The sequence below is a fragment of the Bombus flavifrons genome, chromosome 8, assembly GCF_040668555.2.
Source record: "Bombus flavifrons isolate JBK064 chromosome 8, iyBomFlav1_principal, whole genome shotgun sequence".
Classification (NCBI taxonomy): domain Eukaryota; kingdom Metazoa; phylum Arthropoda; class Insecta; order Hymenoptera; family Apidae; genus Bombus; species Bombus flavifrons.
The window spans coordinates 12,784,565-12,811,745 of record NC_138449.1 but is presented as its reverse complement, the minus strand read 5'-3'; the positions used below and the strand labels follow the sequence as shown (position 1 = coordinate 12,811,745).

Sequence of the window (27,181 nt, the reverse complement as noted above, 5' to 3'; positions counted from 1 at the left end):
ATTAAAATTTAACACAGACTAATCCGGAAAATACAAACACGAATACATGTTGTTTTCTTCTAAAACCAATGCATTTATTTCCATAGATCAAACTGGAAATGTATTAAGATATCCTTTAGCGGCACATTTGATGCTCCCGCATACTGCTCAGAGGCAACCAATTCATAATTCATTTTGCAATAATTTTCCACCAGTAAGTTTTATCGTTTACTTGACAGTTACTTCGACGTAAATCTTTTAAGAAAAGCTTCGTAAGAAAAGTTTTTTTTCTTTACTAAAATCTATCGTATTTTTGCAGCAAGCACCGCTTTCAAATTTATGTCCTCCTCCGTTTTTACGAGCCGACCATAGCATAATACCTCCTTTCTCTAGCAATCAGACTGGTCATCAGCAACAGCAACATTCTTTTTCGCATTCTGGAAATCAAAGAAATCAAAATAGAGCTTTCCATCATGGGGAACAACAAGGAAATCATCAACCATTTTTTAAGAATAATCAGTATCATCGTAACCATGATCGAAATAATCAGCGACAATATCATTATAATCATCACTGTCAAGGAATAAATGGTGTGATAGGTTCGGGAGAATACGATGAATACGCCGGTCTCATGAGTAGTCGAGAGAAACAGTGGTTAATTAATATTCAATTATTGCAACTTAACACAAACGAGCCATATGTCGACGATTATTACTATATCGTTTTCTGCGACAGAAGAAACAGACAGAGTATAAATCAAGAACAAAAAGATAAAAAACAACACAACAATAACAATAATAATAGTTATCATAGAGATTCCAGGTGAATCTTTTTCTTCTATTTCATTGTTTCCCTTTCTCTCTCTCTCTCTCTCTCTCTCTCTCTCTCTCTCTCTCTCTCTCGCTTTGTTTCTTCTTGTTTCTCTCAATTTCGGGGTTTTCACCTGATCTCTTTATCACCGCCGTTATTACATTTATTTCCAGGGATCGAGAACAACCACATGTGCTTTCAAGGCCCATATATATACCGGCACAGTTTGAAAATTCTTTGGGAAAATTACAGTTCGCCAGTGTTATTGCACCGCGAAAAGTCATTGACATGGATGTTGTACCGAATAGTGATCCTCAATTAACTACTCAAATACAGCAAAAAGATACAAAACGGACAAGGCAATTGTTACTGGAAATTGAAAGGGTATTAGCTTTTTCTCTCGTCCGTTTAATTAGCAAACGTTTTATTTTGTTATCTGCAAGCGTCTATTACATGAACCATTATAATTTCAGTTATATATAATCCAATTGAGACTAGAAGATCTGCACAATCCTTTGGCTCTGCTTAACGAACAACAACAAAATCAAGAAGGCGAGAACGAAGCAAATAATCATAAGAAAAGCAGTACAGATTTAATAAATATGATGTTATCGGCTTTTCTCCAGTTAATACAAGATGATAAATTACCAAGCATGCTAAGTATTCGAAAAGGAAAGGTAAGTGAGAGTTAAGAATGAAATATTATGCTGTTAAGAAAAAGTAGGAATATTTAAAAACAAGGAAAAGAGAGGAACTTGTTTTTCTCATTCTTGAAACTATGTCTCTATCGTTCGAATATCATTGTTTACCACAGACGCTATTACTGAGGTTTTTCCCATATTTGAATGTAACGGAACATCGCAATCAATTAGAAGAAATATGGAATGTGATATTTCGAGGATTAGCTATGATAGGACGTAGAGATTCCCATCTTTTGATGAATCTGCATTCGGAATTCCAACGTTGGTTCGATACCGTACACAACTTCGGTACAATACTTCGACTAGCTCGATCGCTGTCTGACTCCGCTAGTCAACCAATCAAGAACAACAGTTTAGCTTTTGCACTGACAAACAAGGTTTGTTTACTAATCTTACTGTTACCTTTTAAGTTTCCGCATTTCTTTGTACATCGGTTTCTACATTTGTACGCTTTTCTGTTTAGTTTGGTGTATCTGTAATTGCTTCGATGTTTGAACAAGCAGAAAAATTATATACCACGGATGATTCTTCTTCTTCGGATTGGTCATCTTTCATAACAAACATCATCGAAATAATTGGCGAAACTCCACCCTGTGTCGCACCTTGTCGACCGATTGCTGCAAATACGCTCAATCAGCATTTAAATCGACTATCTCATTTAAAATGTGGGAGATATACAACTCTGGAACTTCTACTAACTGATGCCAATCCTTCTCGATAGTTGAACGTTATTAGATATTTTTTGGCATTTCATTAAAACTTGCTTTTTATTATTATCATTATTATTATTAACTGAACGACAAATTACACTGAAGGAAAATTGCAAATATTTTAATACTGTTACAACGGTTAAGATTAATCAAATATTTCTTGCATATAACTAAATATTTTAGTATAATCAATACCCAAGTTCCACATAATGAACATATGCCTCTTGCGTTTATTTGCAAACATAACGGTATTTATTATATCGATAATAACGCGGTTATTGCTTAGTATATCTTGTATGGTGTTTATAATTTTTCTTTTTCTAAGTTTACTACGTAAAGCAGGTATTGATTATACATATTCAACGCATAACCTACACATCTTATTTTCCTATGCTCTTTGTTCGTCGTTCTCCTATTTTTCCTTTTTTGCTTTTGTAAAGTATATTTCTAGCATGATTTTTTTTAAACGGAAATCCAATTCCTATATTATGTCTATTATAACATAATACCTCGCGGTCTTGTAGATGTGTACGGTATATTGTTTAAATTGCGTTTGAACTTTAAGAACTTTATTGAACGTATTAACATCGTTCGTTAATCGAATTTATGTCTTTCTTCGATAGACGTGGGAACAAATACTCCCTTTTATCGAGAATATTTCCTTCCTTCCCTTTCCGTCGTTGTTCATCTCTTTCTTTCTTTTCGTATATTCCATTCCGTTTTCTTTTTTTTTTTTTTTTTTAAACTAATTTTCTTTTTCCTCGGCGAACGAGGGGAGAAGGAGAATGAGAGTGACAGTCTTTTTATCTTTATTTCGAACTAAAACATACTCGCGTGTTTCTGCTAGATAAATGGCAATGCTGTACCCGTAATCCATACACTTACAAAAAAGGTAAAGAGAGATTGCGTTGAGGTAACTGGTAATTTACTAATTTCGTATAATATTTTGAATGTGAAACAGTATGCTACGATAAAGTTATTTGTTAATCAGGATTAAGTATGTAAGATAATGTTTAATCTTTACGTAAGATTGACATTTATATACGAAAAGTTGATTGTTCATTCGTTTGCGTCGTATCTTTGAAAAGGTATAAGAGTCATATATGCAATGATTATGTAAGTTTCTATATGAAGTGCTGAAATATGGCAATGTTTTTATGTAACAATTAACGTATTGAAAACTTGGGTCTGTAGTATGTATAATTATATCGTGAACATTACAGAGACACGCGAACTTAACGATTTCGTCTTGTCCGTCGTGTATTCGCCAATTATTTCACAATATCTGTTTGCAACTGATTTAATGCGTATTTTAAGAGCAGGATTATTATCGAACAAAATGTTGCGTACCTAGTGTGAAATGGTCGCAAGAATTATAGTGGCAACTAGCAAAAGCATGGAAAGCGATTTAAAATATACGACGACATGGCCTTTGGTGCACAGTATAAACGGTTACTTTTTTTATTGCAGTATATATTTATAAATTCTTATGTACATTTAGCTTGTACATAGAACGACTCTGATGAATGAATGACTTCATATATTTTATAATCGGATGCGAAAAAGAGTATAGTTTTCGCTTCCGCGATATAGCATTACGTCATTTTTGCAAGAAAAAAGGGAAAAAATTATAAAAATGATACAAAAAAAGATTGCATTATTTTTCAATGTCTATAACGATCGTGAAATCAACAAGTGATTCGACATGTCTGAGTTAGAATTAATACATATGTCGGATTTACAATATGTCGGATTTAATTATGTATAGCGTTACATCGCAACCCGACATAACACTCCCTCCTTCTGTAGTATAAGGTCGTAATTTCAAACATTGCCAGTTACTTTCTCTTCCTATCAAAAATGTTTTTTAAGTTTCACGAGCTTTTAAATCCTCGGTATAGTAATTTTGGTAAATTTATTATCCATGAATTAATTACCGCGATACAACAGGCAATACACATTATTACTGTGAAAAGCTATTGTTTACGTGGTGGACCGAGGCTAGTTGAAATTTCGTAAGAAACTAGATATATCCTTGTCATTTGTAAAATAACGATCCGATTACCGAGTTGAAGCGAGCACATTTCGATTTCTTAATCTCGGATGAAAGATATTTGTTGAGACTGTACAAATTTTTTAATCTTTGAAATTAAACTGTATTATAAAGTTTAATTCGCGTTATCCCTTGCATATAATCTTACGAAACGCGTATATCTTTTTATTCCAATCGCCTGCTAAAAGTATCGCGTACGTACTGTACAACAATGCGATCGATGTATCTTTGATTATTATTTTATTGAAACGAGTTTAGCATGTATAATACATATTAACTAACAAATTATCGTTGACACATACGCGTAGATTTATGTATGTATTTATTTACATACTACCCCTCGCATATACGTATGTATACATACGTATATCGACTAAAATCAACCGCGAAGTTAATTTTATGTACATAATATCTAACTACGAATAGTCAGTATGTATATCGTGTGAGATAGTAACTCAATTTCTCTTTTATAGTGCATGTTTCTAAATAAATACAGTAAGAAATTCCATAAGAAAACGAAAAATTTAATATTTCGTAAACTAGATCGAATCAATCGAAGAAACAGTCGTTTTATCTTTCATTAAAGATATATTTTTATAGCAACATCGCATTCATTGTGTTTACACGAGCGATACTAGTAGAAACGAATTCAGACATAAAATTATCTTTTTGGAAAGAGAAATTTCCAAAAGGATTAATATTTGTTCATCAATTTCTACCTAGCAGTAGTTCGGTACACGAATAACAGTGAAATCGCGCATTGTACATACATTTTTAATGTGATCAGCGGTAATAATTCTACTTTAATATGTATGCACAGAACTGATAGTTTAAATCTAATGAAATCTATATAAACCAATAAATGTTTTGCATTCTATAGAACTCGTTATTCGATATCATTTCACACTACGGTAATACGAGAAAGTTTATGAATAGATAAATGTCTTTTTATGTAAGTAATAAGGAATACATATATAGATTATATATAATGTAATAATTACTAGAGTATTACAGTATCGTTTGGTGTTGGTTACGCGTCTACCGTTAGAATATAATACGCAAGAGAGTTATAGAAGGAAGGCAGCAGTCAATAGTGATAAAAGAATTTCTACAATACCGACGCAGATAGGTATTTGCGGCGAAACTAGCATTTGCGGTTCGTTGCTGATTGGCGCTGGTGTTCGAGCAACGTTTCTCCGCATGCTACTCGTTGTGGTACGGTTATTCGTTTAACGAATATTAACTGATGTGACGGTTTTCTTTCCCTAGTCGATGTAATTCGTTATCAGCGTTTTATAGTCCATTACCTTTTTGCGTGAAAGTGTAGAAATTTTAGTTAATAACTTGACAATTTTTCTCTCCTTAGGAGGTTGTATCTTATTGGCAGGTGTTCCATTGTCATAACGGATGAAATGAATATTTATCTGTGGAAAGATCATTTTAGTTCGCTCAAGAAATTGCAAGTATTTTTCTTATGGTTTACTGCAAATTATTAAGTTTGTTCGCCGGATTAATTTTATACAAGTTACGAATGAATGCGAACAACGCTGAATTTATGGTTACCAAAAGTGTATCCCTTGGTGAATAAAATTTTAAATCAAATCAGGTAAGTATTCAAAACATTTGTGTAAAAAAGGTCATTTTATATTCAAGTAAAATGTATTATCGGAATTAACTACTTTTGCTGGTACTACTTTCATGGTATCGTCATTTTCAGCAAATATTTCATATTGAGAAAATTTTTTTGTATAGAATAGCTTGGTAACAGCTTGATCCATTTAAAATTTAATTTACATTGCTTAAATAAGAATCAAAGATAAGAGTCAAGAACGATAGTCGTTATTTACTAGCTTTGATTTACTACACTTTAGTTTAATATAAAGATATTGTACATGATATTTGATTATCATTTAATCATACGTAGTAGTTTGGTTTCCGGAACCACCTGTTGTTGCTTTTCCAAGTTTGAAACATTATCACGTACAATCAGCTAAAATATTAACAAAAATTAGTTAAAGTAATTACAGCTAGTTATCAGTAAAGTAGTTATTTCGACATAAAGCAGTCTATGTCATTGATACGTAGACCATTACTAAAGATTTATGCTTATACAAAGTTCTTTATATTTCTTACAGAGGAGAAAAATGTACAATAGAAGGTAACAATTGAAGGAGATTAAGCTATGGCCAACAGGAAAGACAAAACATCCGTAGGTTTTGTAAGTATTTTACTGTTAATAGTTAGAAAATTTAACGAAAATGTAAAAAGCAAAATATATTCACCAAGTTGAAATTAACGTGTAACGTCAACATTATAGTATATGCACATGTATAGAAATGAAAAAAAGAGAGAAAGAAAACGTAGAAAAGACAAAATTAGAATATTTTTGAGTAGCGGAATATGGATATACGTTTGTCAAACGCGAAATAGCGATACGGTGTATATACGCACATGTATGTAAGTATATATGTTACATTTCCTGCCGTATAATTATCAGTTTCTTTGCGGCGCAACGCGATAACGGAAAAGGCATTAAATCAAAATAAATTTCAATTCCGACTGAATAAGTAAGAAAAGGTGGTCGAGTTTTCGACCGTTGTAATCGAAAATAACAGTGTCGTCGCGTATGAGTCACAACGATCGTTCAAGGTAAATTGTTTCGCATACGGAAAAGACAATTATTCCACGAAAGCGTAATGCACGACGTATGAGATACTAGGACAAGGTAACAAGCTATCAGGGACGCGACAATTTAGTTTGATATACCTTGACTCTTTCCATTTCATCTTTTTTTCATATCGGTTTCTGTCGCTTCCACACCCCTGACCTCACTCTCTCTCTCTCTCTCTCTCTCTCTCTCTCTCTCTCTCTCTCTCTCTCTCTCTCTCTCTCTCATTCCCTTCATCTCCTTCTTCGTTCCTTTCCTCATTCTTTTTTCTTCTCTTTTACCGTAACTGAGATCTTTTCCAATATTTTCAAGAATTTTAGTAGAGTTTGGCCAATAAAAACCGGTTTTCTCTCTTCCATCATTCACATTCCACAAATTCAAAAGATTTCTAACGCTTTACGCTATGTTTATTTCTAACGCTTTACGCTATGTTTATTTCTAACGGTTGATGTATAAATAATCGAGAATTGGTATTTGAAGTAAGTACAACCTACGGGAACGGTTACAGTTGGCTCTTCTGACGCAGGAACAAGTAGGGAACGAGAGGAATAAGAGACAATGGAGGAAAAAATTGAAGGAAAGTAGAGTCAGCTGTCAGTTTAGTGGATTACATCATCGATTATTCGCACAACTGATCTCATGCACGCGCGAAAGATATTTCGTTTCTCGTACTATGTGACTCTGCGTCGACATATTCCTTGTTTGTCACGTTCAACGTTATCAACGAATTGTTGTTGCAGTTTTTATAGTCAATAGGAAGGTTAGCGTTTAGACGTGGGTCTTGAAAGCAAAGTCGTATCGAAACGTAATACCTTTTGTGGCACGAGTGACGCTTCCATCATTTTGAGACCACATTTTTATACGAACTGCCGCAACCTTGAGCTATTCGCGGTTATGACGTACAACGAGAAGTATCACGTAGGAGACACCGAACGTGAGAATCGTCAACACTCGGTTCTTCTTAGGGGCTGACGAATACGATTCTATCGATATTGGAATAATTACGCGTTTACCCATTTTACGCGAAAGAACGAAAGTTAAGAATCAGAGAGCGAGAGAAAGAACTCTGACGAGACGAGGAAAGGAAAGGAACTGCGCTGGAACGATCGTAAGGGACTGAAATTGTCGGAGAAAGTAGCGCTGCGATAAACGTCAGGAAGGTTGAAGAAACCTTTGGTTCGCTGAATCCGTCGGTGAACGCATCGAGAGGCGCGAACGTGTAAACACCGATGCGCGACATGACACGACGACGATCTACTCGGCCGGTCGTGGGTAGACTCACACCGACTACGCACGCGCGTCTCTCCAATCCGCCACTCTGACTAACGCGATCTCAAACTTCCCTTCTTTCGACCCGTTCGATGACTCGCTCTTCTTAATGCCGTTAACTCGATCTTACCATCCGCTCGCGAGGTTACTTCGAGGATACGTTTCGCTCTACGATTCAGTGCCTATCCGAGCCAGAGATACGCCCGCATTGTCGATTTACCGCTGTGTGAAAACAAACCTCGTGCGACGAATAATCGCGAATATCACGAACTTTGTGAAGTTCTCTTTATCGCGAAAGATATCTTTTTGAGAAAGATGGTGGTAATATCGCGATAACGTCGTGTTCGATTGGATCGTACATTGAAAAATTTGAAAAGTATCGATGTAAGAAGTGGCAAGAGATATCGGTAATTTTTACGTGGTAGAAGCTGTCAGAGATCTGATTCGGAGAGAGAAGCTCCGATGAGTCGCGCGGTTCTAGCGCATCGTTACCGTTACCGTATACGAGAAGACATCGACCGATGATCACAGATTGGGTAAGACTCGATATTGAAAAGCGAAACTGTTTATTGTCGAGGAAGAAACTGATAAAGAGACGAAGGACAATTATCTGTCAATTCGCTGAACGATGATGTACGATTGGAAATTGAAACGTAACGCCGGCGCCGTGTGTAAATGCTACGCGCGTGCGAAGCTTCCGCGTTAAAACATCCGGTCGTATTAGAACGGTGACGAACGCGATCATTTGAATATTTTTTTCGTTTTATCTCTTTTTAATTTTTTATTTCAGCTGGACACATGGTTCGGCCGGCCAAAAAAGTCCGGGCGTGGAGGTGGGGTCAGAAGTGGTTCGGGAAACAACACTATACCACGACCCCATTCCGGTGACGATTTCAATGAAATTGAACAACAACGTTGTATCATCGAAAGAATGGACAAAGAGACGGTGAACGACAAATTCGAGGAGATGTTGGTGAGTTGAGGTCGATTTCTCAATTGACGACCGCTATCTGGACACGCGTGGAGGTTTTCGAGATGATCAAGTTTTCGCGAAAAACAGGCCAACATGAATCTGACCGAGGAGAAGAAAGAGCCCTTGAGACAGCAATCGGAAACAAAGAAGAGGGAGATGCTGGTTTTGCATTACAAAGGTAGCATACAGGAGAATAGATCAAAATTTGATAAACCAGCGGATTACATACAGTATTTGGCGCAACCCGATTTGAGCGTCAACAAAATCTACAACTGCATCGAGTCGTTAAGAATAGCGTTGACGAACAATCCTTTGAGTTGGGTTCAAGAATTCGGTACCAAAGGATTGAAACAGGTTTTAGCGACGCTCAACGAATGCTATCGGAAGTAAGTATTACCGATAAAAAAAACATCGTTGCGTTGTGTCATAGCATCGGTATTCGATATTGTCCGACTAAGAATTTCTAATGTTCGTGTTATTCTATTGCAGTGCCTTCATATATTACGATAGGTAATTTATGTAAAAATACTATTTGCTTTAATTTTATTAGCAAGATAGATTTTTCTGCATCGTCTCCTTTTTTTTATTTTTAGCTTTCGATATTAATGTTGGTGCACGTTTAAGTATGTATGATAACGCGCGTGCGTATCCTATACGTGTATAATCATATAATACACCTTCTACGTATACATATGTATGTAACATAAACTTCTAGATGATATTCTATCCATTCTATGCCAACAACCGGCTCTTTTCAATATATAGTTTTTTATTTATTATTTATCTTATTATTTATTTTGAAAGTATACTTTTTAAAGGTTCGATAATTAGAGTTAAACTAGGAAACGTGTAATATCAATTCACAATCGGTATTTAATTGCATGATGATCTGCCTATGCGATGCTCTGTACAATAGCGCTAGTCGAAATTAGTCTATTCGAATATTCCACGATGATGGATACTAATGCAATTCCTTCGCGATTTCTTTTCCAATAGTTGGCTCGACTGTAGCTTATCGGAACTATATTTTTATTTTTTATTTTGTTCGCTGTAACAGATTCAGATGACGTTACACTGATGCCTTTCCATGTTCTGTGACAGTGACAACCGGTACGAGCGAATACAGTACGAATGCATCCGATGTTTAAAGGCTATTATGAATAACACCGTCGGCATAAAGGAGATGTTGGCTCATCACGAAGCACTCACGATCGTAGCCAGATCGTTAGAGCCGACCAAACCATCGGTCATGTCCGAAGCTGTGAAATTGCTTGGCGCGGTTTGTCTCATTTCCAGCGACAGCCACAAGAAAGTCTTGGACGCGATCACCATGAACGGTGAATTCAAAGGAAGGGAAAGATTTTTACCGATCGTACAGGGCCTGATGAACAAGAAGAATGAGAACTTACGGGTACGTTTCTTCTCTTCCTGTCTTTTCCGACTAATCCTCGACTCTTTCGCTTCTTCGCTCTTTTCTTCCTTTCTCGTTCTCGTTCTCGTTTGGTTCGTAATCCGATGACACGTTCCTCCGATAGGTGGAGTGCCTTCAACTTATCAATTCCATCATTTCTTCGGCCGAAGAACTAGACTTTAGATTGCATTTGCGAAATGAAATCATGCGGGTCGGCTTGGCTGATATTTTAGAGACGTTGGAAAAGAACGAATCCGAGGATCTGGCCAGACATCTAAAAATTTTCAACGATCACAAGGAGGAAGATTACGAAGAATTTGTTCAAAGATTCGATCATGTTCGATTGGAATTGGACGATGTAAACGATTGTTTCGAAGTGATTAAAAATATGGTGATGGAAACATCCGCGGAACCATATTTTTTGTCGATACTTCAACATCTTTTATTCGTCAGAGACGATGCTCTGGTGAGGTAGGAAAGAGCTACAACCTTTTGCATGCTATTATACTATATTTACTCATCGATATCGTTTTTTTTATTATTTCTATTATCGTTACTATTACTATTTTGTTTTCCTTCCATCCTTTTTCTTTCCTATGCTTTGCTTCCCTTTGCTTTCCTTTCCCTCCCTTTTCTTTTCTTTTTTCTCCAACAGGCCGGCCTACTATAAATTGATAGAAGAATGCGTATCGCAAATAGTGTTGCATCGTTCAGGCTGTGATCCGGATTTTAGCGCGACCAAGCGCTTTCAAATCGACGTTCAACCGTTGATTGATACGTTGGTCGAGAAATCGCGGGCAGAGGAAGAAAGACGATTGGTCGAAGTATCGCAAAAGTTGGAAGAGGCCATAGCTAGTAAGCAGGAAGCGGAGGCGAAACTCCAACACGCGGAGAACAAGATTAGGGAGCTGGAACAAGGAGGAGCGAGATCGACCGGTGTTAACGCTGTGAGTTTGTCGTTAAACTCGCTCAGCCGAGTAAACGCAGATTTCTGCTTGTAATCTACGTTCGTAATTTACGTCAATTAGTAATAACTGCCCCCTTTGATTTACGATACACGCACACAGAATGTTGCGAAGTCCACACCAGGAATAGCTAACCCACCGCCACCTCCACCGCTTCCGCTTGCAAATGCGGGCGGACCCGGATCGGGAATGCCACCGCCGCCGCCGCCACCACCACTACCAGGTTTCGGCGGGCCGCGTCCACCTCCGCCACCTCTTCCCGGATTTGCGGGACCTCCACCACCGCCTATGCCTGGTATGGCGCCGGGATCGGGACCGGCACCTCCACCGATGCCAGGATTCGGTCCGGTACCTCCACCGATGATGCCTGGGTTCATTCCAGGCTTGAACGCTGCTCCACAATCGCTACCTTTAGGACTGAAACCGAAGAAAAAGTGGGAAGTTGACGCACCGTTGAAGAGAGCAAACTGGAAAGCGGTGAATATCTATCAGATACGACTTTCCTTTTTCTTCTAATTAGAAAACTATTGTGATGCAACACGTGCCGTAGATCATGCCTCATAAACTTACCGAAAAATCGTTTTGGACTAAAGTGCAAGAGGATAAGTTGGCCAGGCCCGAAATATTAGACGGCTTAGTTCAAAAGTTCGCATCGAAACCGAGCGGGAAGAAAATCGACGATGTCGTGGACAAGTAATTTGACAGCGTTCCAATCATTCTCTCAATCTAATAACGATTATCCGTTGTTGTTAAAATGTGAAACACAAAGAATCTTGCTAACGTAATGGTTATCTTTCCTCCTGGTTGCGCAGATCAGCTCCGTCGAAGAAAGTTAAAGACCTTAAAGTCCTGGATGGCAAAGCTGCACAAAATATTCTTATACTGCTTAATGGTACTTTAAAACACACGTCGTACGAAGAGGTCAAGTCATGTTTACTTAAGTGCGAAGGACCCGTTATCTCGGACAATATACTTCAAGGGCTGATACAGTATTTACCACCACCGGACCAACTGTCGAAACTACAACTCTACAAAGATCAGTACGACGATTTGACAGAGGCCGAACAATTTTGCATTACCGTGAGTACAGTTGAAATATTTCAACCGACCTTCCGCTCATGCGGAAGGCGAAGATTCTTTGAACGTTTCAGATCATTGAAACATTTTCGAATCGATGTGTACTATAGATATCAACGATCAAGAGATTGTTGCCGAGACTGAGATCGTTGAGTTTCATGCTACGATACGAAGAACTGGTGCAAGATGTAAAGCCGGACATAGTAGCGGGGACGGCAGCCTGCGAAGAAGTAAAAGGTAGCAAAAAATTTGCCAAAATTCTTGAACTTATTCTGCTGCTTGGCAATTACATGAATTCCGGCTCGAAAAACGGCCAAGCCTTCGGATTCGAGATCAGTTTTCTTACCAAGGTATGTTGTAACGCTTTGTCATTGGACCGTAAACACAAGATGGATCGCCATCGTTCGCGATATCATATCTTTCATTTCGATTTTCAGCTAACAAGCACCAAGGACGTCGACAACAAACAAACTCTGATGCACTATTTGGTGGACACGATAGAGCGACAATTCCCCGAGTGTCTGAGCTTCCCAGAAGAGTTAGCACACGTGGACAGAGCTAGTCGTGTTTCCTTAGAAAATGTACAGAGAACATTGCGACAGATGGATTCCAATATTCGAAATCTTGAACAAGATTTATCGAATGCCAAAATCCCACAATCGAATGACGATTTGTTCCTGCATGTTATGGGTGTATCCTTTTTTGCATTTCTTTTTGCCCGCTTTCAAACGTTACGAACGTTATTTTTAGTGGTTTGATCGATAATCAAATTGTCGTTGATCAAATAAGCATTGTATTCGTATATATCGATCTTCCTTAATTATCGTGTAATCGACTCGCAGCCTTTTGCAAAGAAAGCCCGTGAATCTTACGAAGTTCTTCAAAATATGTTTAAACATATGGACAGTTTGTACACCGAAATTTCGGAATTTTTTTCTTTCGACAAGCAAAAGTACACGATCGAAGAATTTTTTGGGGATATAAAAACGTTTAAAGACGATTTTATGGTAAGCGAAGAAATCAAGAAGAATTGGACTGTTTGTTTCGATACGCTTTCTTCTTTTTTTTTTTTCTTTTTTCTATTCTTCCTTTTTTCTTATAGCATGCTCAGAAGGAAATAATAAAACTACGAGAGGGAGAAGAGAAGCAAAGACGAGCGAGAGAGGCACGAGAAAAAGCAGAAGCGGAGAAAGCGGCACGGGCTGCGCGGAAACGAGCACTGGTTGACATGAACGCCCACGAAACGCAGGAAGGTGTCATGGACAGCTTAATGGAGGCTCTTCAAACTGGTTCCGCGTTCAGTCGGCCGGATCAACGACGAAAACGTCAAGTACGCGCCGCTGGTGGTAAGTTCTATAGGGCTGCATATGCTACGACGAAATCTACGAAGAAGGAGAAGTTGTTGCTGGCTAAATTGTACGAATCGGGAGAAGCCGAGCGGCGCATGCTTCGAAATCGAAATAAAATCGTCGCCCCGTCTCTTCCTCGTGGTGCAGTCACGAGCTCGGCAAGTTCCGATTTCGAAAAGTATACGACACCGGAAGAGAATCAACATCTCTATAAGCGTTTGTTGCTCGATCAGGCATCGAGAGCGCCGAAGCGAGAGAGTTTTCTGTCTAGAGTCAGTTCGTTTCAGAAAAGCAGACAAGCCGAAATCGAATGCAAGAGAGCACGCGTCGATCGAACGATGATCGAAGAAACTCCGAGAAGAGAGATTTCTATAAGAAGATCTCGAAATTTCGATAAAACCTCAAATTCATCCAGCAATTCTGTTCAATGTAGTATCGTGACCGCTGCTACTTTATCGTCGGCCTCGTCATATGGACTCGTAATAGACGAACTGAAGAAGCGCACACCGACGCACGTCGAATCTCTAGCATCGAACGATCCGTCGCCGTGTTCGAGCTTGCAACTTTCACCTTGTGTTTTGTACCAGACGGTTTTAGTAGGCGAAGCTTTAAAAGTTAGCCCGGTGAGAAGACGACGCGTTATAGTAAGTAAGAAACATAAGAGAAACAGTATCGTGCGTCGTGCCGTTCAAAGTCGTAGAACGAAGCATGCGAGGAGGTCGGCGACCGTCGGTGAAACAAAATCGTTTGGTTATTTAGGCAGCCCAAGCAGCGAAAGCGCTTCGCTGATCGAAAATTATTCCATTTGCCGTGCTTCCGATACCACTTCCGACACTGCGTCGACCAGAATATCGCGATCCATGGGTGATATCGCGATGAGAATCGGCAAAACGATCTCCTCTCCGTTAAAGTTGATTCGAACGAAAAATTTCGGCAACAATAACGCTCATTGGAAAGACGAGAATGAAAACAATCTGTGCAACATACAGTATTCGAACGGAGATTTCGCAGTTTTGAAACGTTTAGTTCAACCTGAAATCGCGAATACAAGCATGAAAACAACCGAATCGGACAAACTCGCTGTCCAAATGACCGACACCATTCTCGAGTCTCGAATGAACAACAACCTCGATATCTTTCACCGATTAGGATTCAGGAATAACGCGGTAGAATTTTGTTCGACGTCCGTATGCAATAAGGACGCGATATCGATCAAATCACCGATCAAACGAGAATGCGATGATATACCATCGATTACAACCAAAGAGAAACAAACCGTTCTAATGAAAAGGAAACGTCAGAAACGGGCTTGGAAATTTTGGTAGACGGTACGTCGAACGTCTGTATCGTTATCGTAGATGTTATCGTGATTCTTTCCAACATGACACGTTACACGACTACGACGGTTTCAGGATATGATGCTTTACTTTCCTGTACTTTTTACCACAAGACAAGACTGAATCTCGCCTCATCGCTTCTTTCATCTTTTTTTTTTTTTCTTTAGTTACTTTTCAGTTCTTTCTTTCTTTCTTTTTTTTTTTTTTTTTACGAAATTTCAATTTTATGTCATTGGATGGCGTTTGGCCGTTTCAGACGCATGCTTGCTTTCCTTTATCCATTTTTCATCTTTGACTTCTTATTACTCATTTTTACTCGCTGGTCTCATTTTTGAAAAAATCGCATTAGCTCGACGACTAATCGAGGACGGAAACTTTGCCAGTCTATCGAAAGCGGGAAAAAAGAGAAGAAGAAAGAAACACGTAAAATACGATTTAACGTTAATTTTTAGGAACGAAAACTTATCGACTGTACAACATTCTGTGATCTAGATACGGAGACGAACGTCGAATATATACTCGCGCGCCTACATCGATCACTTGTAATCGCATTCGTTGTAAATATCGTAATTTTCAAATAAATAAAGGAAATTTTTTGTACTATCGATCAGTATTTAAACTATTTTCGCTAAAACAGTAGTTAATTTAGCCAGCTAAGTTTAGGTAGCTGTGTGAGAAAGGATTACAATGTAGATCGTTCGTAACGCAAACCGATCGAGTTAATATAGCACGTACAAGTGTACAACAGACGGATACAAACGACGTAAATGTTTCTTTTTTACAGCAGAGAGAAGAGCTCAACTTAATAGAAGTCGATCGCGTACAGGATTAGTCGGGACTGGTTTACTGGGAAGGGAACTTTCGACGTAAGTATTTAGACACGTATTAAGCGTATACGTATTTGGATCTTTTCGCGACGATGTGGTACTTATACGCGTATCGATATCACGATATTCGAAAACGATTATCGCGTACGATACGTTCGTAAATTGCGAGAAGAGATCGCGACAAAAATAAAATCGGCAGAGATAGACAGATAGAGAGATTTACTTTCGAAATAATACCTTGCCTAATGATCGTTGTTGCAGAGAACTGTTAAGCTCGGCATAATCCATGGAATATCCTGTTTCCGTCCTAAACTCAAAACTGTGATGGATCGAATGTTTGTTTTATCGGTAAACGATGAAGCGGGGAAAGAAAGAGAGAAAGAAAGACAAACTCGGGAAGCCTCGCGACTCTTCGGTATCGGTTTACAGAGGAAGAACGAGCTTCGATTTTTACGAGTTACAATTAATTTAGCAGTCTTCCTATTGCTCTATTTGATATGTCTCAAGAGATTGTTTCGTAGGTATAATAATATATACAATATGACGTTGAATGCTACTCCGATGCGCCGATAAACGTAATACATGTGAAAAGTAGTTTCACCGAATTTTCTACCAGATTTTCGATTTATCGATCGATCTATTTTTAAATTGGTTACTAGCCATAAAGTTCGCGTTTTACAATTGCAAAGTAATATACGATGTAAATATGCATATACGTACATTCGCGTACAGCAAGTGTTTTTCTTAACTTTTATCCAAAGACGGCTGATCCCTCGAGCACGGTGATGGATCGGCCTCGTTCAATCGCGTGAACACGGGCGTAGCGATAATCGACTCGTTGACTCGACGCGAAACCTTTGAAAACCGTGCCAAATCGATGGAAACGTCGAGGGAAAAGAGAATCGTGTGACGATGTTGCGCACTTTTGCGCAAAACGTTCGAACGTGAAACAATCTGTAAAAATTTCAACATATTTTAGGCCATGGATGCGAATGGTACGTTAACGTAACCGAAGACCAATTTATTTTTCGAATCTCGAATTCGACGATTGTTTATACTGTATGTACTGACGTCGGATCCAACAGAAATTTGTACCTATATTGTGAATATGTGAATTTAGATAGTATCAATACATTGCGATCAATACAATCGAACGTAGCGTGTTTTCTTTACTTATACTACTACGATACATAGAAACACCTTTGACTGAAGGGAGTGGTACTCGATAACTAAATGGATGAATCGCGAAAACATGGTTTGTGTTTGAGCGACGATCGGTATCGCAAAGTGTGTCGCGGGTATATATAGCAGCTACGGAAGCATTGGCGTAACCGGTCGCGATCCTTTCAAAAAGAATCTCTCGCGAATTTCTTACAATTGCATGGACGGCGGTGGTTCGAGTAAACGAAATAGCAGAGATCGCATCGAAATTATCGAATAGAGTTTGCTGCTCTGCGGCCTTTCGATCGTCGCTCGAGAAACGAACAAGAGAGAGAAAGAAAGAAGCCCTACGACATAACAGCTACACCGATGGGGTATTTCGTGCGCACACGCATATACTAGCGATAGTGTTGGCCGCGTCATTACACCCATACTCGCGTGCACACCTGCGGGAGAACGGTTGAATCCATCTGCGAGCAGGCGAGGTCTCGCGTATTCGTGCGATCAGAGGACCCTATGCCTTTGTGAGTACACGCGTGTGTTGGATGAACGAGTGTAGTACGGAGGCAACAACGGACGGCAACTTGGGACACAAGCAAATGACGTGTTTCTATCGTTTCAACGTTCTCGACAGTGCATCGATCGCGTTCGCGTCGGCAAATAGTATTTCTCGACTAGTCTCGCAGTCGTGTTCGGTACGTCAAAACGCGGCTGCGTTCACGTTGAAACGTGTTCGAGAACTGTGGCACGCGAGCACGTGATCGCGAGTGACCAAGACCACGACATTTTCAACCTCGAAATATCTTTAACCGATGGCTCGTGCTGCGGTTTCGTCTAGTCTCGTTACCGAGAAGGAAAGCGGGTACTCGGTTTCCGCACGAATCGCGTCGTTCAGCGGACTGTGCAACCTCGAATATCGACTAGAGGACGATCGATCGACGCTGCAGTCTGGATACTTGCTTTTCCACCGAATCGATCCATATCTCTGTTCGATCGCGCGAGCCAATTGTTCCTTTACGAACACCTCACGATTACGATTATGAACATCTCGATCCAAGGATACAGGAAAAGGAAACATTGACATCGTGAACAAAACGTTCTATTCTATCTTGAATATCGTGTTCTCGCTTTCCGAAGGTGAAACGTGTTGCGCGCTCGATAGAATGCAAATGCGCGCTAGATAGAATACAATGAACATACCTATCGTATCGGGAGATATCGTCGAAGACGATATTCATAAGCCACGTTTCGTTAGGGTGAGTATCGTGACAAGTCCAGTAAACGAATTTTTCATTTTACGGCTTTAAGTTATGCGTCATACTTCGTGCGTCATACGTCATACATTACCTTTGTTGTTGTTTGCGTCAACCAAACCGAGACGCGCGAGTTTACACAATATAATGTCGCGTTGGGAACGCGTCGCAATCTTAGTCTTATTCATCGCGTAGCTTGTCTGAACGGCGACTAGTAAGTCGCAGCGATAATAAATTCTGTGAAAAGAAAAAAGTATGCGCCCCTATCTGAACGTACACGAGTATGCAAGCTTCAATCTTGTTAGGTTTTATCGCGACGTATTTTCGCCGATCGATCGTAACGCGCTCGTACGATTTCTTCGTTCGATCGCACGCCATCTTTCTGCCATTGATCGAACAACGTTGGACGACTCGTGTTTCTGCGTCTCATCGAGTGATTCAACACATATGGAGCTCGCGCACTCGCCACATATGACGGTGAAACGTGCGAAACGCGATAGAACTGCAACAACGAATAAAAAAAGTCACGGTTACAGGTGGCGTTTCGAAAAAGTGCCAAACATTCCACCGATCTACGATGGATAATTCGGAAAGTGAAACGTGACAGATAGAATTTCGACTTTCTCCATTGATAAACGTTAGAATATCGGTCCTGGATAGGATTATCCACCGTGATCAACTGCCTGAAAAAGTACATGATCGAAATTTGCATGACTTAAGGTGAAAATGTTTGAACAAATCGTACTTGTCGAACAACGCATCGCGTAATCAGTTACATAATTATCAACCATCCTCTATGATAGCTCGCATCGAAAATGTATCCGAGGCATAACGATTTGGTATGAATATTCGCCGTACGGAGAAGGAACTCGGAAGTAAAGTAAACGATCTCGAGTGGAAGATTACGCGAAGCAGTGACAACCGAAAAATGGCGTTCCACGCGTACGAAAGCGCGAGATACGCGATTGCTCGACGCGAATCGATCGAAAACTCGTCTAGCGTGGCTACGAAGATCGGCGTGCGCGCGCGAATCCGAATTATTGCAAGTATTCGTGGTGGAGTATGGGACTAGAAAACGAAACAGTCCGAGGGTACCCGAAAGGGAGCGGACTGTGACGAGTCGAAGCGACATTTGCCGAAGGAGTAAAGGGGCCCGATCGGTCGTCAACTGGAATAGACCACGGAAGGTGAGAAATCAGCGGACTGTGTTGGGCGCGCGCGCACGCTATTCCGTGCGCTTCGATCGATGCGAGTCAACGGTGATCTGTAAATCTTCTCGGACGATCTTCTCTTCTTTCCTGCTCTCACTCGTCTATATCCCCTCTCACTGAAACTTCGTTTCATTCTCCCTCCTTTTCACAAGGGTAACACCGTTCGTCGGCCCTGGGAATTCCGCTTTCCCATAGAAAAGAAACGCATCGCGGAAACATCGAACGCGTCTACCTCTGTAACGTTCCGTCTATCGTTTCGAACGCGATTTGTATACGCGAGTGGAATGTGAAGAAACACGATCGATATATTTCGCGTTGGCTTACACATACTAGGTGTTTCTACTACTCAACTGGCTATGGAACCGAGAGACACGGATTTATCGTTGTTCGACGTGTGCGCGATCGAGAGAGGTCGATTATTTTGAATCGTTCCTCGTCTGGAGGGAACTTGATTTTCGCGATCTACCTGTTAGCAGTGGCTTCCACTTGTTGGTATTAAATAGTGCTCGTTCCAAGGACGGGAGAGCAGGAAATTAGCCGAATACTCGAATATTTTCGATAGTGTACCCAGAAACTCGGGGAACAATGCTGATTCTTCCGGATTTAAGGTTACAGGTAAATCGAAATCGTTGGTTTCGTCGTCGTTGAGAGAAATTCGTGATCTAGGGAAACGGTTAAAACGACAGGAGAGTAAAGAGGAAAAGGAGGAAGAGGGTCGCAAGGCGAGGGGCAGCAGGCGAAGGCTGCATTTCCTGTTTGAACGCGAGCGTAAACAGCGTGCCTCGAATCCGGTAGAGCGTGCCTGGTCCGGTGAACTCGAGCGGCGATGCACCACGCGTAACCTGTAACGTGGAAGGTGGAACGCGTAACGCGAGATCTAGCACCGCTGCGGACAAGAACGTTACGTTCGCCTCCCTTCGCGTTTCCTTGTCCGCCACCATCGGCCGTATCGCCCCACGCAACCGGAACGATATCGCCAACGGGTTTCAAGTTTGATGGCAAATCATTCTCCAACATCGGATTCGAGCAAATGGAGGTTGAGCATAGGTCCCGTTAGCGTCCCGCATCTTCGCGTCAAACTCGTTCTCTTCGATGTTATCGCGCGCGGAGATGGAACACGATAGGCGACCGATGGTCACGACGGTAAGGCCTTGGACCGTTTTCCTCTTTGCTACTTCTCGTTGATCGCGCAGCTCGATTCCGGCTTCCGGCCGATTTCATGCGATAAATGACCGACCGGCGATCGGTAGAGCGCGGTGAGTGGTAATCGACGCGCGGTATTCGAGAAGAAGACGGTCGATTCGACGGAGCGGTGGAACCGCGAGGAAAATCGGTAATCGAGCACGAAGCGCGTCGACCTTAAAATTACGGTGCTACGTAGCAGCCGCACCCGGCAAGATACGTAGAGCGAACGTTATCCTCCTCCCCACCATAATTCGTAAACAGTTTCTTTCCTTTCACCGAGAATCGAATGGCTCCGCGGAGTCGGCCGAAGCCTCGGGATGCGATGTACCGCGCGAGATAAACCAGAGAACTTTTTCATCGCAAAACGCGTTCCTGTCTCCTTCTAGTTCTCGTTCGACGGACCAGATTCTCGATCACGATTCCTGCGACAAGCATCGAAATTCATTGGCGATCGTGACTCGCGCCGAGTTTCACGACGTGACGCACGCGATTCGATCATCAAGGATGGTATGAAAGAATCACATCGTAGAGAGTAACGCGAAAAGGGTAGGAAGAGTCACGTTGGATCGCCTTTATGATCGCGTTGTGCGTCGATTCTGCCGCCGCCGAGTCCGTGCATCGCATTCGACGAGTAACGAAATCGAAAGAGAGGTTAGACGAAAGGCGAACGCGTTCGATTTCCTCTCTGTATTCGCAGCATTGAACGGCCATGGAATAGCGATCGAGACGAACAATGTGGCTGCGAGAACGAGTACTATGTTGAAGTGGACTTGTTACGCGGCTCTGTCGAAGAATCGCGCATCCCGGCCGACTTCGTTGGACGAACGAGAGAAGAGGACGGACTGCGGGAATGCGTCGTCGCGATATTTACGAATAGGAAAAGGTTGTTCCTGTCGGTCGGAGGACGTAGAAATATTGCGAGAATCCTCGACGAAAAAGAGCCTGGGGGTGAGAAATATATTCGAATCACGTTCTTTTGTTTGGGAATCGATCGCACGTTTACAGCTCGCGATTGCCTCTAATCGAGGCCCCGAGTCTCTTTCGCACCGAACTCGGTCGAGCTTGAGCTCTCCTGTCGATAGGACTTTGGTCGCTCGTCTTTTCGCGATGGTATCGCGCGATATCGTATAAGCGACGATCTTGGCAGGCAGTTTCGACTCGAGCCAACTCTCGCGTCACGATTGGTAACCGGCACGTTCAACTGGCTGTGCAGGGCTCCGATCCTAGGGTGGCCACTTGCCGAGGAAAATTGCAGAACAAACGAAGCAAACTGAATCAGGAGATCAACAAGGAGCTTCGGTTGCGAGCCGGCGCCGAAAACCTCTTCAAGTAACTGCCTTTCTCCTTGTACGACTCGTAGAATGCGCGCCGCTCACACTCACGTGTACGTTTTACGTTTCAGGGCCACGACCAACAGGAAGCTGCGAGAGACCGTTGCGCTGGAATTGAGTTTCGTCAATTCGAACTTGCAGTTGCTAAAGGAACAGCTTGCCGAGTTGAACAGCTCGGTGGAACTTTATCAGAATGTCGACAGGTCGGTGAGATTATCGTTCTCCGTGCGATTTCAACGTCAAACGTAAGAACCTAAGACGTCGCTCTAAGCAACTAGCCTGACTCTGTGTGTTTTTCTGCCTTTAGCGAGGAACCGGCAATGCCGATGATACCGTTGGGACTGAAGGAAACCAAAGATATCGATTTTCGGGATCCGTTCAAGGTGAGCGCCGCCTAACACGAGAACTGCCTTTCATTCGAGCGGCGGTACTTCCGAATCGTCGTCGCTGCAAACTTTTTCGTCTTTCGGCTTCCAACGATTTTCCTTTTGCCCGTCGACCAACGGCTCAGCGGCGATTCTCGAAAAGTCCAAGTCGCTCGCTCGCGACGGACCTATCTCCAAGTACTCGCGTACGCTTGTCGTCGATCGCCGTTCGATCGTCGTTCTACGTCGGTCGGGTTCTTCTTTGATCGCCTGCTTATACAAAGGAAGAATCGTAGGTAACGGATTCAAGCGCGGCATCGTTACCACTAATCTGCCGTTCGTCGTGTTTCTTCGAGCCGTGCTATCCTTCACCGATACTTCGCATGGCAGGGTCAGCTGCAGTATCTTTCCCTTGATCGTGACGCGCACGTACTCAGGATGCACGTCCGCGTCAACGTGGCAAGTGTCTAAATATCTGAAATCATAGCCGATCTCGTATTCGGGTCGAGTCCGCTGATCGATCGCCTCGTCCAATCTCGGATACCTACTTGTACAGAGCCACTTCCAAGACGATGCGATCGCTGTACTGCTCCTCGTCCAATTTAAACGGCACTTTCGGCTGATTCATGTTGTACGGTTTACCCTGTGGATCGAACAGCTTCAACCTGTAGGTAGTTCGCGGTTCGACGCTCCGATCTTTCTCCCGGTTTCTTCGCTTTTCTTTTCGCATAAACCGTTCCGCAATGGCGACGCGTTCCTCCGGCGTGTGACGACTGGTTCGATTCCAAAACGATTCATCCTCTTCCTCCTCCTCCTCCTCCTCCTCCTCGTTTACTTCTTTATCCGCTCGCTCCTTCTTCTCTTCCTCGTGGCGATGTTCCTCCGCGTCCACGACTTTCTACGGATAATAGACGTAACGCGATCAAATTCTTGGCCAAAGAATTCTTGGCAGAGCGCGAAAAGGAAAACTCGCTTACTCGATCTGCTCGTGACTTGGCAGTTTGTTCGCGATAATCGTGTAATTCCGCTTCCCGTATTTTCTTGTATCTCGCGCAACTTCGTACGATCTCCCCTTCGGTCTCGGCGTAACGTTGCAACGCTCTTATCCGTTCGGATCTGTCGATTGGCGTGCCATCTAGCTCGTTCAATCGCGTTAGAGTCGCGATAGCGTATTCCCTGTACCCTTCGTAATCCGCGCACGGATTTCCCATCAAGAACAGCTGCTCCAAGTGTTCGTTGTACCTGTGACACGTTGCACACGTAACGATCGACGTAACAATTTCGCTGATTGAACGGCTATATGTATAACGAATATGTATAATAAATGTACCTTAACGTTTTGATGCCACGAAGGTCACCGATAAAGTTCACCGTTAGATCCAACTTTTTCAAGCTCTCGAGCCCTTGCAAATTTTCGATCGTCTCTATGTTGTTCAGCGCTAAATTCAAGTACTCTAACCTTTTCAACTTGCTCAAATTCTCGATCTTCGATATCAGATTGTTCTGAAGCAAGAGAATCTTCAAATGCTTGCACGTTCTGTCGATCAGTTCGATCTTCTCGATGTTTTCTTGATGCAACGCGATCTCCTCGAGCGTTGAAATCTCGCCCTCGTTGTGCTCCGAACGCTTTCGTAATAAATCGAGCGTGATTCTCGACATTTTGCGCGCGGATCCGCCGACGCAAACTCTTGGACGCGGTCGCTAAGCGGCGCGTATCGATGTAACGCGCTCGATTGTCTCTTCCTGTCTTTCTCCCTTTCTCTCTTTCACTCTTTCACTGTTTTATTCAACTGCCGTTTGAATGTTGCGCGCAGGACTTTATCCTCGAACACTATAGCGAAGACGGAACGAATTACGAGGAGGCGATCGCGGATCTGATGGAAACCAGACAGGTGAGTTACGAGCAAGATCGTACGATTACGATGCAACGGTCGAAGATAATCAGATTTTCTTGCTGTTGTTTGAAGGCGACGCGGACGCCGACCAGGGACGCGGCAGGCATCGCGTTGTTGTTACGCTACTACAATCAACTGTACTTCGTCGAGCGAAGATTCTTCCCTCCCGATCGAAGTCTGGGCATCTATTTCGAGTGGTTCGACTCGTTGACAGGGGTTCCCAGTTGCCAACGAACCGTCGCGTTCGAGAAGGCTTCGATTTTGTTCAACGCAGCCGCTCTGTACACTCAATTGGCTGCGAAGCAGGATCGTCTGTCCACGCGAGGCTTGGACCAGGCGATCGACGCGTTCCTGCGAGCCGCCGGTACCTTTCGTTACATACACGAAAACTTTACCAACGCACCGAGTATGGATCTTGGGCCGGACATGCTCGAGATGCTCGTTCAACTGATGCTGGTAACGACGCGTTCGTAGCCGTAGCACGCGCTTCGAATTCGCCGCAAACCGAACGATTACGATCGAAGGAGAGCGGCGTGTCCGGGTGGGGAAACACGGTTGGAGCACGGTCTGACGCTCGTCTCGTTCTTCTCTCGTTTCAGGCTCAGGCGAGGGAATGTTTGTTCGAGAAATTGGAACTTCAATCGAAGGACGGGAGGAACATCGACGTTTCGTTGGACCTAGCGCAAGAAGCGTCACAGGTAGCGGCCGACAAAATTTTACGTACGCGTAAATCTAATACGCCCATATTTCGCTTAGATCCCGCGAACCATTTTACCAAATGGCGTACGATCGTCGATTGCCTAGGTTGCGGCCGTCTACAGCGATGTCCACGGGTTGATTTCGCGCGAACCGGTCCGCGACTACGTACCGGAAACCTGGATATCGTTGATCTTGGTAAAACGGGAACACCACCTGGCTCTCGCGCACAAGCACCTCGCACTTGGATTGTTCGATAGAGCGATTACCGAATGGCGAGCTGAAACTAAACTCGCGCTCGAACACGTGCAAAGGAGCGACGGAAAGACGCAGCTCGACGTGATCGTGCCACGGGACGATAACGAAAGGAAGCTACTGGGTGCGTAGGCGATCGTTACCCGATCCGAGATCTCGATTTCTGTTCCGTCCGTATTTTACCTCTTTCGCTGTTTCGCTATTTCAGCGAAAGCGCATCTCAGGGAAGCTTTGGTCCTGCACGAGGAAAGTCAGAGGCTGCAAAGAATGTGCAGAGACTTGAAAGCGAAACAGGCGCTTGCCAAAGTTTTGAAGAGAGTACAAGAATCGACGGTAGAGGATTACAATGGCATCGGGGACGAGGATGACTTTCGAGGATTGTTGGATCCTCCGGATATCATAGGTAACACGCACGGGTTCTTTCATCTATTCTTAGACCTTAGATTTTCGATGGGCCGGTGTCTGTGATGAAACTGCGTATCGTTTTCCCGGACGTAGCATCCACCAAGTTCCAATTGAGCATCACCCATCCGGATTTCGGACAGCACGGAGTGGAAGATCTTTTCAGATCGTTGGGTCCGGTCGCTATATTTTCGGCTAAAAGACATTGGACCGCGCCACGATTGATACAGCTTCAACGAGGACCCGACGGCGAAGGGTTCGGCTTCAGTGTACGGGGTGATGCTCCTGTAATAATAGCTGCGGTCGATCACAATTCGTTGGCCGACGTACGTATAAATACGAGTCTCGCAAGAAATATTTATACTTGTTATAACGGGCGGTTTTGTTTCTTCAGTTGGGTGGCATGAAGGAAGGCGATTTTATAGTAGGAATCGGTGACAAAGATGTCAAGTGGTCGTCCCACGAACAAGTGGTTCGGCTGATTAAGCAATCCGGTGATTTTATAAACTTAAAACTGGTTACGCCGATGGACAGAAATTATTTAAAGGTAAACGCAAACGTGGTCTTATCGACGTTGACCTACGGAAACGGCCTACGATAATAATCAGAGACTTGTGCTACCGTTTCTAGAAACCGGGTAAGGTTAACCAGCAGGACAAGGGAAGCGTTTCGGCAAGCAGCTCTTCCGGCATTTCCTCGGGTCAACCGAGTCCTGCCGGTTCCGTTACCACCGCCCACGTAGCTAAGAAACTACCGTGGAATCCGTTTAAAAAGTCGGTCACGCAGCGCGACAGTAGGGACCTGACGTTCGACAATGTAATCCTCAGATGACTCTTTGGATGTTTTACGCGGTTGTTGCAATTGGAGTTTTCGTCGAAACGTTTATCAGATGTTTCCAGGTTCAACATTGGCTGGTAGCCCTCCGAATTGCAGGATCGCGCTATCTCGTTGCAACGTTTGCACTTTTCTCAACGATTCTGTGTAATATTTTATCTATCGAGTATGTACTTACGCGTACGCGCAAAAGTTTTGGCGTATGAACGCGAAACTCGTAATGTTTCGTGTATTAAAGTACGTTATATCGATGGATTCTGAAGTACAGGGGTAAAATAAAAGGGCAATTCAACAGAACTTGGATGTTCTTCGATAAACGAATATGATCGTATATTGTACATCGTACATTGATCGTATATTATACATGATCGTATAACGTACAGTGACGATCGATGAGAAACGTATGGAGCGAAACAAAAATGTAAGCATACGTTATACACCAATTATATTTTGTTCACGAGTTA

General features: G+C 42.4%; 4 protein-coding genes and 1 long non-coding RNA gene across 6 annotated transcripts in view; 3 read left to right on the top strand and 2 right to left on the bottom strand.

Moving 5' to 3' along the window:
* Window positions 1-5,135, top strand: part of Patr-1 (Protein associated with topo II related - 1) — a 6,650-nt gene extending 1,515 nt beyond the window's left edge. For both annotated transcript variants that reach the window (XM_069118156.1, XM_069118157.1), the window contains exons 4-9: window positions 87-193; window positions 299-801; window positions 963-1,173; window positions 1,263-1,466; window positions 1,604-1,867; window positions 1,954-5,135. In XM_069118156.1, coding sequence (XP_068974257.1) covers window positions 87-193; window positions 299-801; window positions 963-1,173; window positions 1,263-1,466; window positions 1,604-1,867; window positions 1,954-2,211 — 1,547 coding nt within the window. In that variant the 3' untranslated portion in view covers window positions 2,212-5,135. The remainder of the gene's footprint in view (window positions 1-86; window positions 194-298; window positions 802-962; window positions 1,174-1,262; window positions 1,467-1,603; window positions 1,868-1,953) is intronic.
* Window positions 50-8,086, bottom strand: LOC138182398 (uncharacterized). Its single transcript, XR_011173777.1, has 2 exons — window positions 7,734-8,086; window positions 50-416 (listed from the first exon to the last, which is right to left on the bottom strand). It is a non-coding gene; the product is annotated as an uncharacterized LOC138182398 (long non-coding RNA).
* Window positions 5,406-22,268, top strand: dia (diaphanous related formin 1). Its single transcript, XM_069118198.1, has 17 exons — window positions 5,406-5,527; window positions 5,620-5,859; window positions 6,389-6,471; window positions 8,981-9,163; window positions 9,251-9,549; window positions 10,265-10,574; window positions 10,699-11,045; window positions 11,230-11,518; window positions 11,654-12,016; window positions 12,090-12,232; window positions 12,352-12,619; window positions 12,727-12,966; window positions 13,054-13,308; window positions 13,459-13,623; window positions 13,719-13,962; window positions 16,087-16,168; window positions 22,153-22,268. Exons 3-17 carry the CDS (start codon window positions 6,436-6,438, stop codon window positions 22,211-22,213), a joined length of 3,285 nt encoding a protein of 1,094 aa, XP_068974299.1. The 5' UTR covers window positions 5,406-5,527; window positions 5,620-5,859; window positions 6,389-6,435; the 3' UTR covers window positions 22,214-22,268.
* On the top strand, window positions 17,821-27,181 carry Rhp (GTP-Rho-binding protein rhophilin). Its single transcript, XM_069118172.1, has 9 exons — window positions 17,821-18,546; window positions 24,450-24,527; window positions 24,603-24,986; window positions 25,130-25,228; window positions 25,335-25,605; window positions 25,690-25,884; window positions 25,980-26,209; window positions 26,278-26,430; window positions 26,514-27,181. The coding sequence occupies exons 1-9, from the start codon at window positions 18,481-18,483 to the stop codon at window positions 26,712-26,714; spliced, it is 1,677 nt and encodes a 558-aa protein (XP_068974273.1). The 5' UTR covers window positions 17,821-18,480; the 3' UTR covers window positions 26,715-27,181.
* On the bottom strand, window positions 22,467-24,419 carry tilB (touch insensitive larva B). The gene is made up of 4 exons (XM_069118180.1): window positions 23,966-24,419; window positions 23,613-23,877; window positions 23,184-23,533; window positions 22,467-23,110 (listed from the first exon to the last, which is right to left on the bottom strand). Exons 1-4 carry the CDS (start codon window positions 24,292-24,294, stop codon window positions 22,684-22,686), a joined length of 1,371 nt encoding a protein of 456 aa, XP_068974281.1. The 5' UTR covers window positions 24,295-24,419; the 3' UTR covers window positions 22,467-22,683.

Bases quoted from the DNA above. Each gene is read 5' to 3' on its own strand.
- dia (XM_069118198.1), top strand. From the start codon at position 6,436: ATGGCCAACAGGAAAGACAAAACATCCGTAGGTTTT. The intron at 10,575-10,698 runs GTACGTTTCTTC...TTCCTCCGATAG, and splicing joins AGAAGAATGAGAACTTACGG to GTGGAGTGCCTTCAACTTAT. The intron at 11,046-11,229 runs GTAGGAAAGAGC...TTTCTCCAACAG, and splicing joins AGAGACGATGCTCTGGTGAG to GCCGGCCTACTATAAATTGA.
- Rhp (XM_069118172.1), top strand. From the start codon at position 18,481: ATGAACATACCTATCGTATCGGGAGATATCGTCGAAGACGATATTCAT. The intron at 24,528-24,602 runs GTGAGTTACGAG...TGTTGTTTGAAG, and splicing joins ATCTGATGGAAACCAGACAG to GCGACGCGGACGCCGACCAG. The intron at 25,606-25,689 runs GTGCGTAGGCGA...TCGCTATTTCAG, and splicing joins TAACGAAAGGAAGCTACTGG to CGAAAGCGCATCTCAGGGAA.
- tilB (XM_069118180.1), bottom strand. From the start codon at position 24,294: ATGTCGAGAATCACGCTCGATTTATTACGAAAGCGTTCGGAGCACAAC. The intron at 23,878-23,965 runs GTACATTTATTA...AACGTGTCACAG, and splicing joins CGTGGCATCAAAACGTTAAG to GTACAACGAACACTTGGAGC. The intron at 23,111-23,183 runs GTAGGTATCCGA...CTATGATTTCAG, and splicing joins TTGGAAGTGGCTCTGTACAA to ATATTTAGACACTTGCCACG.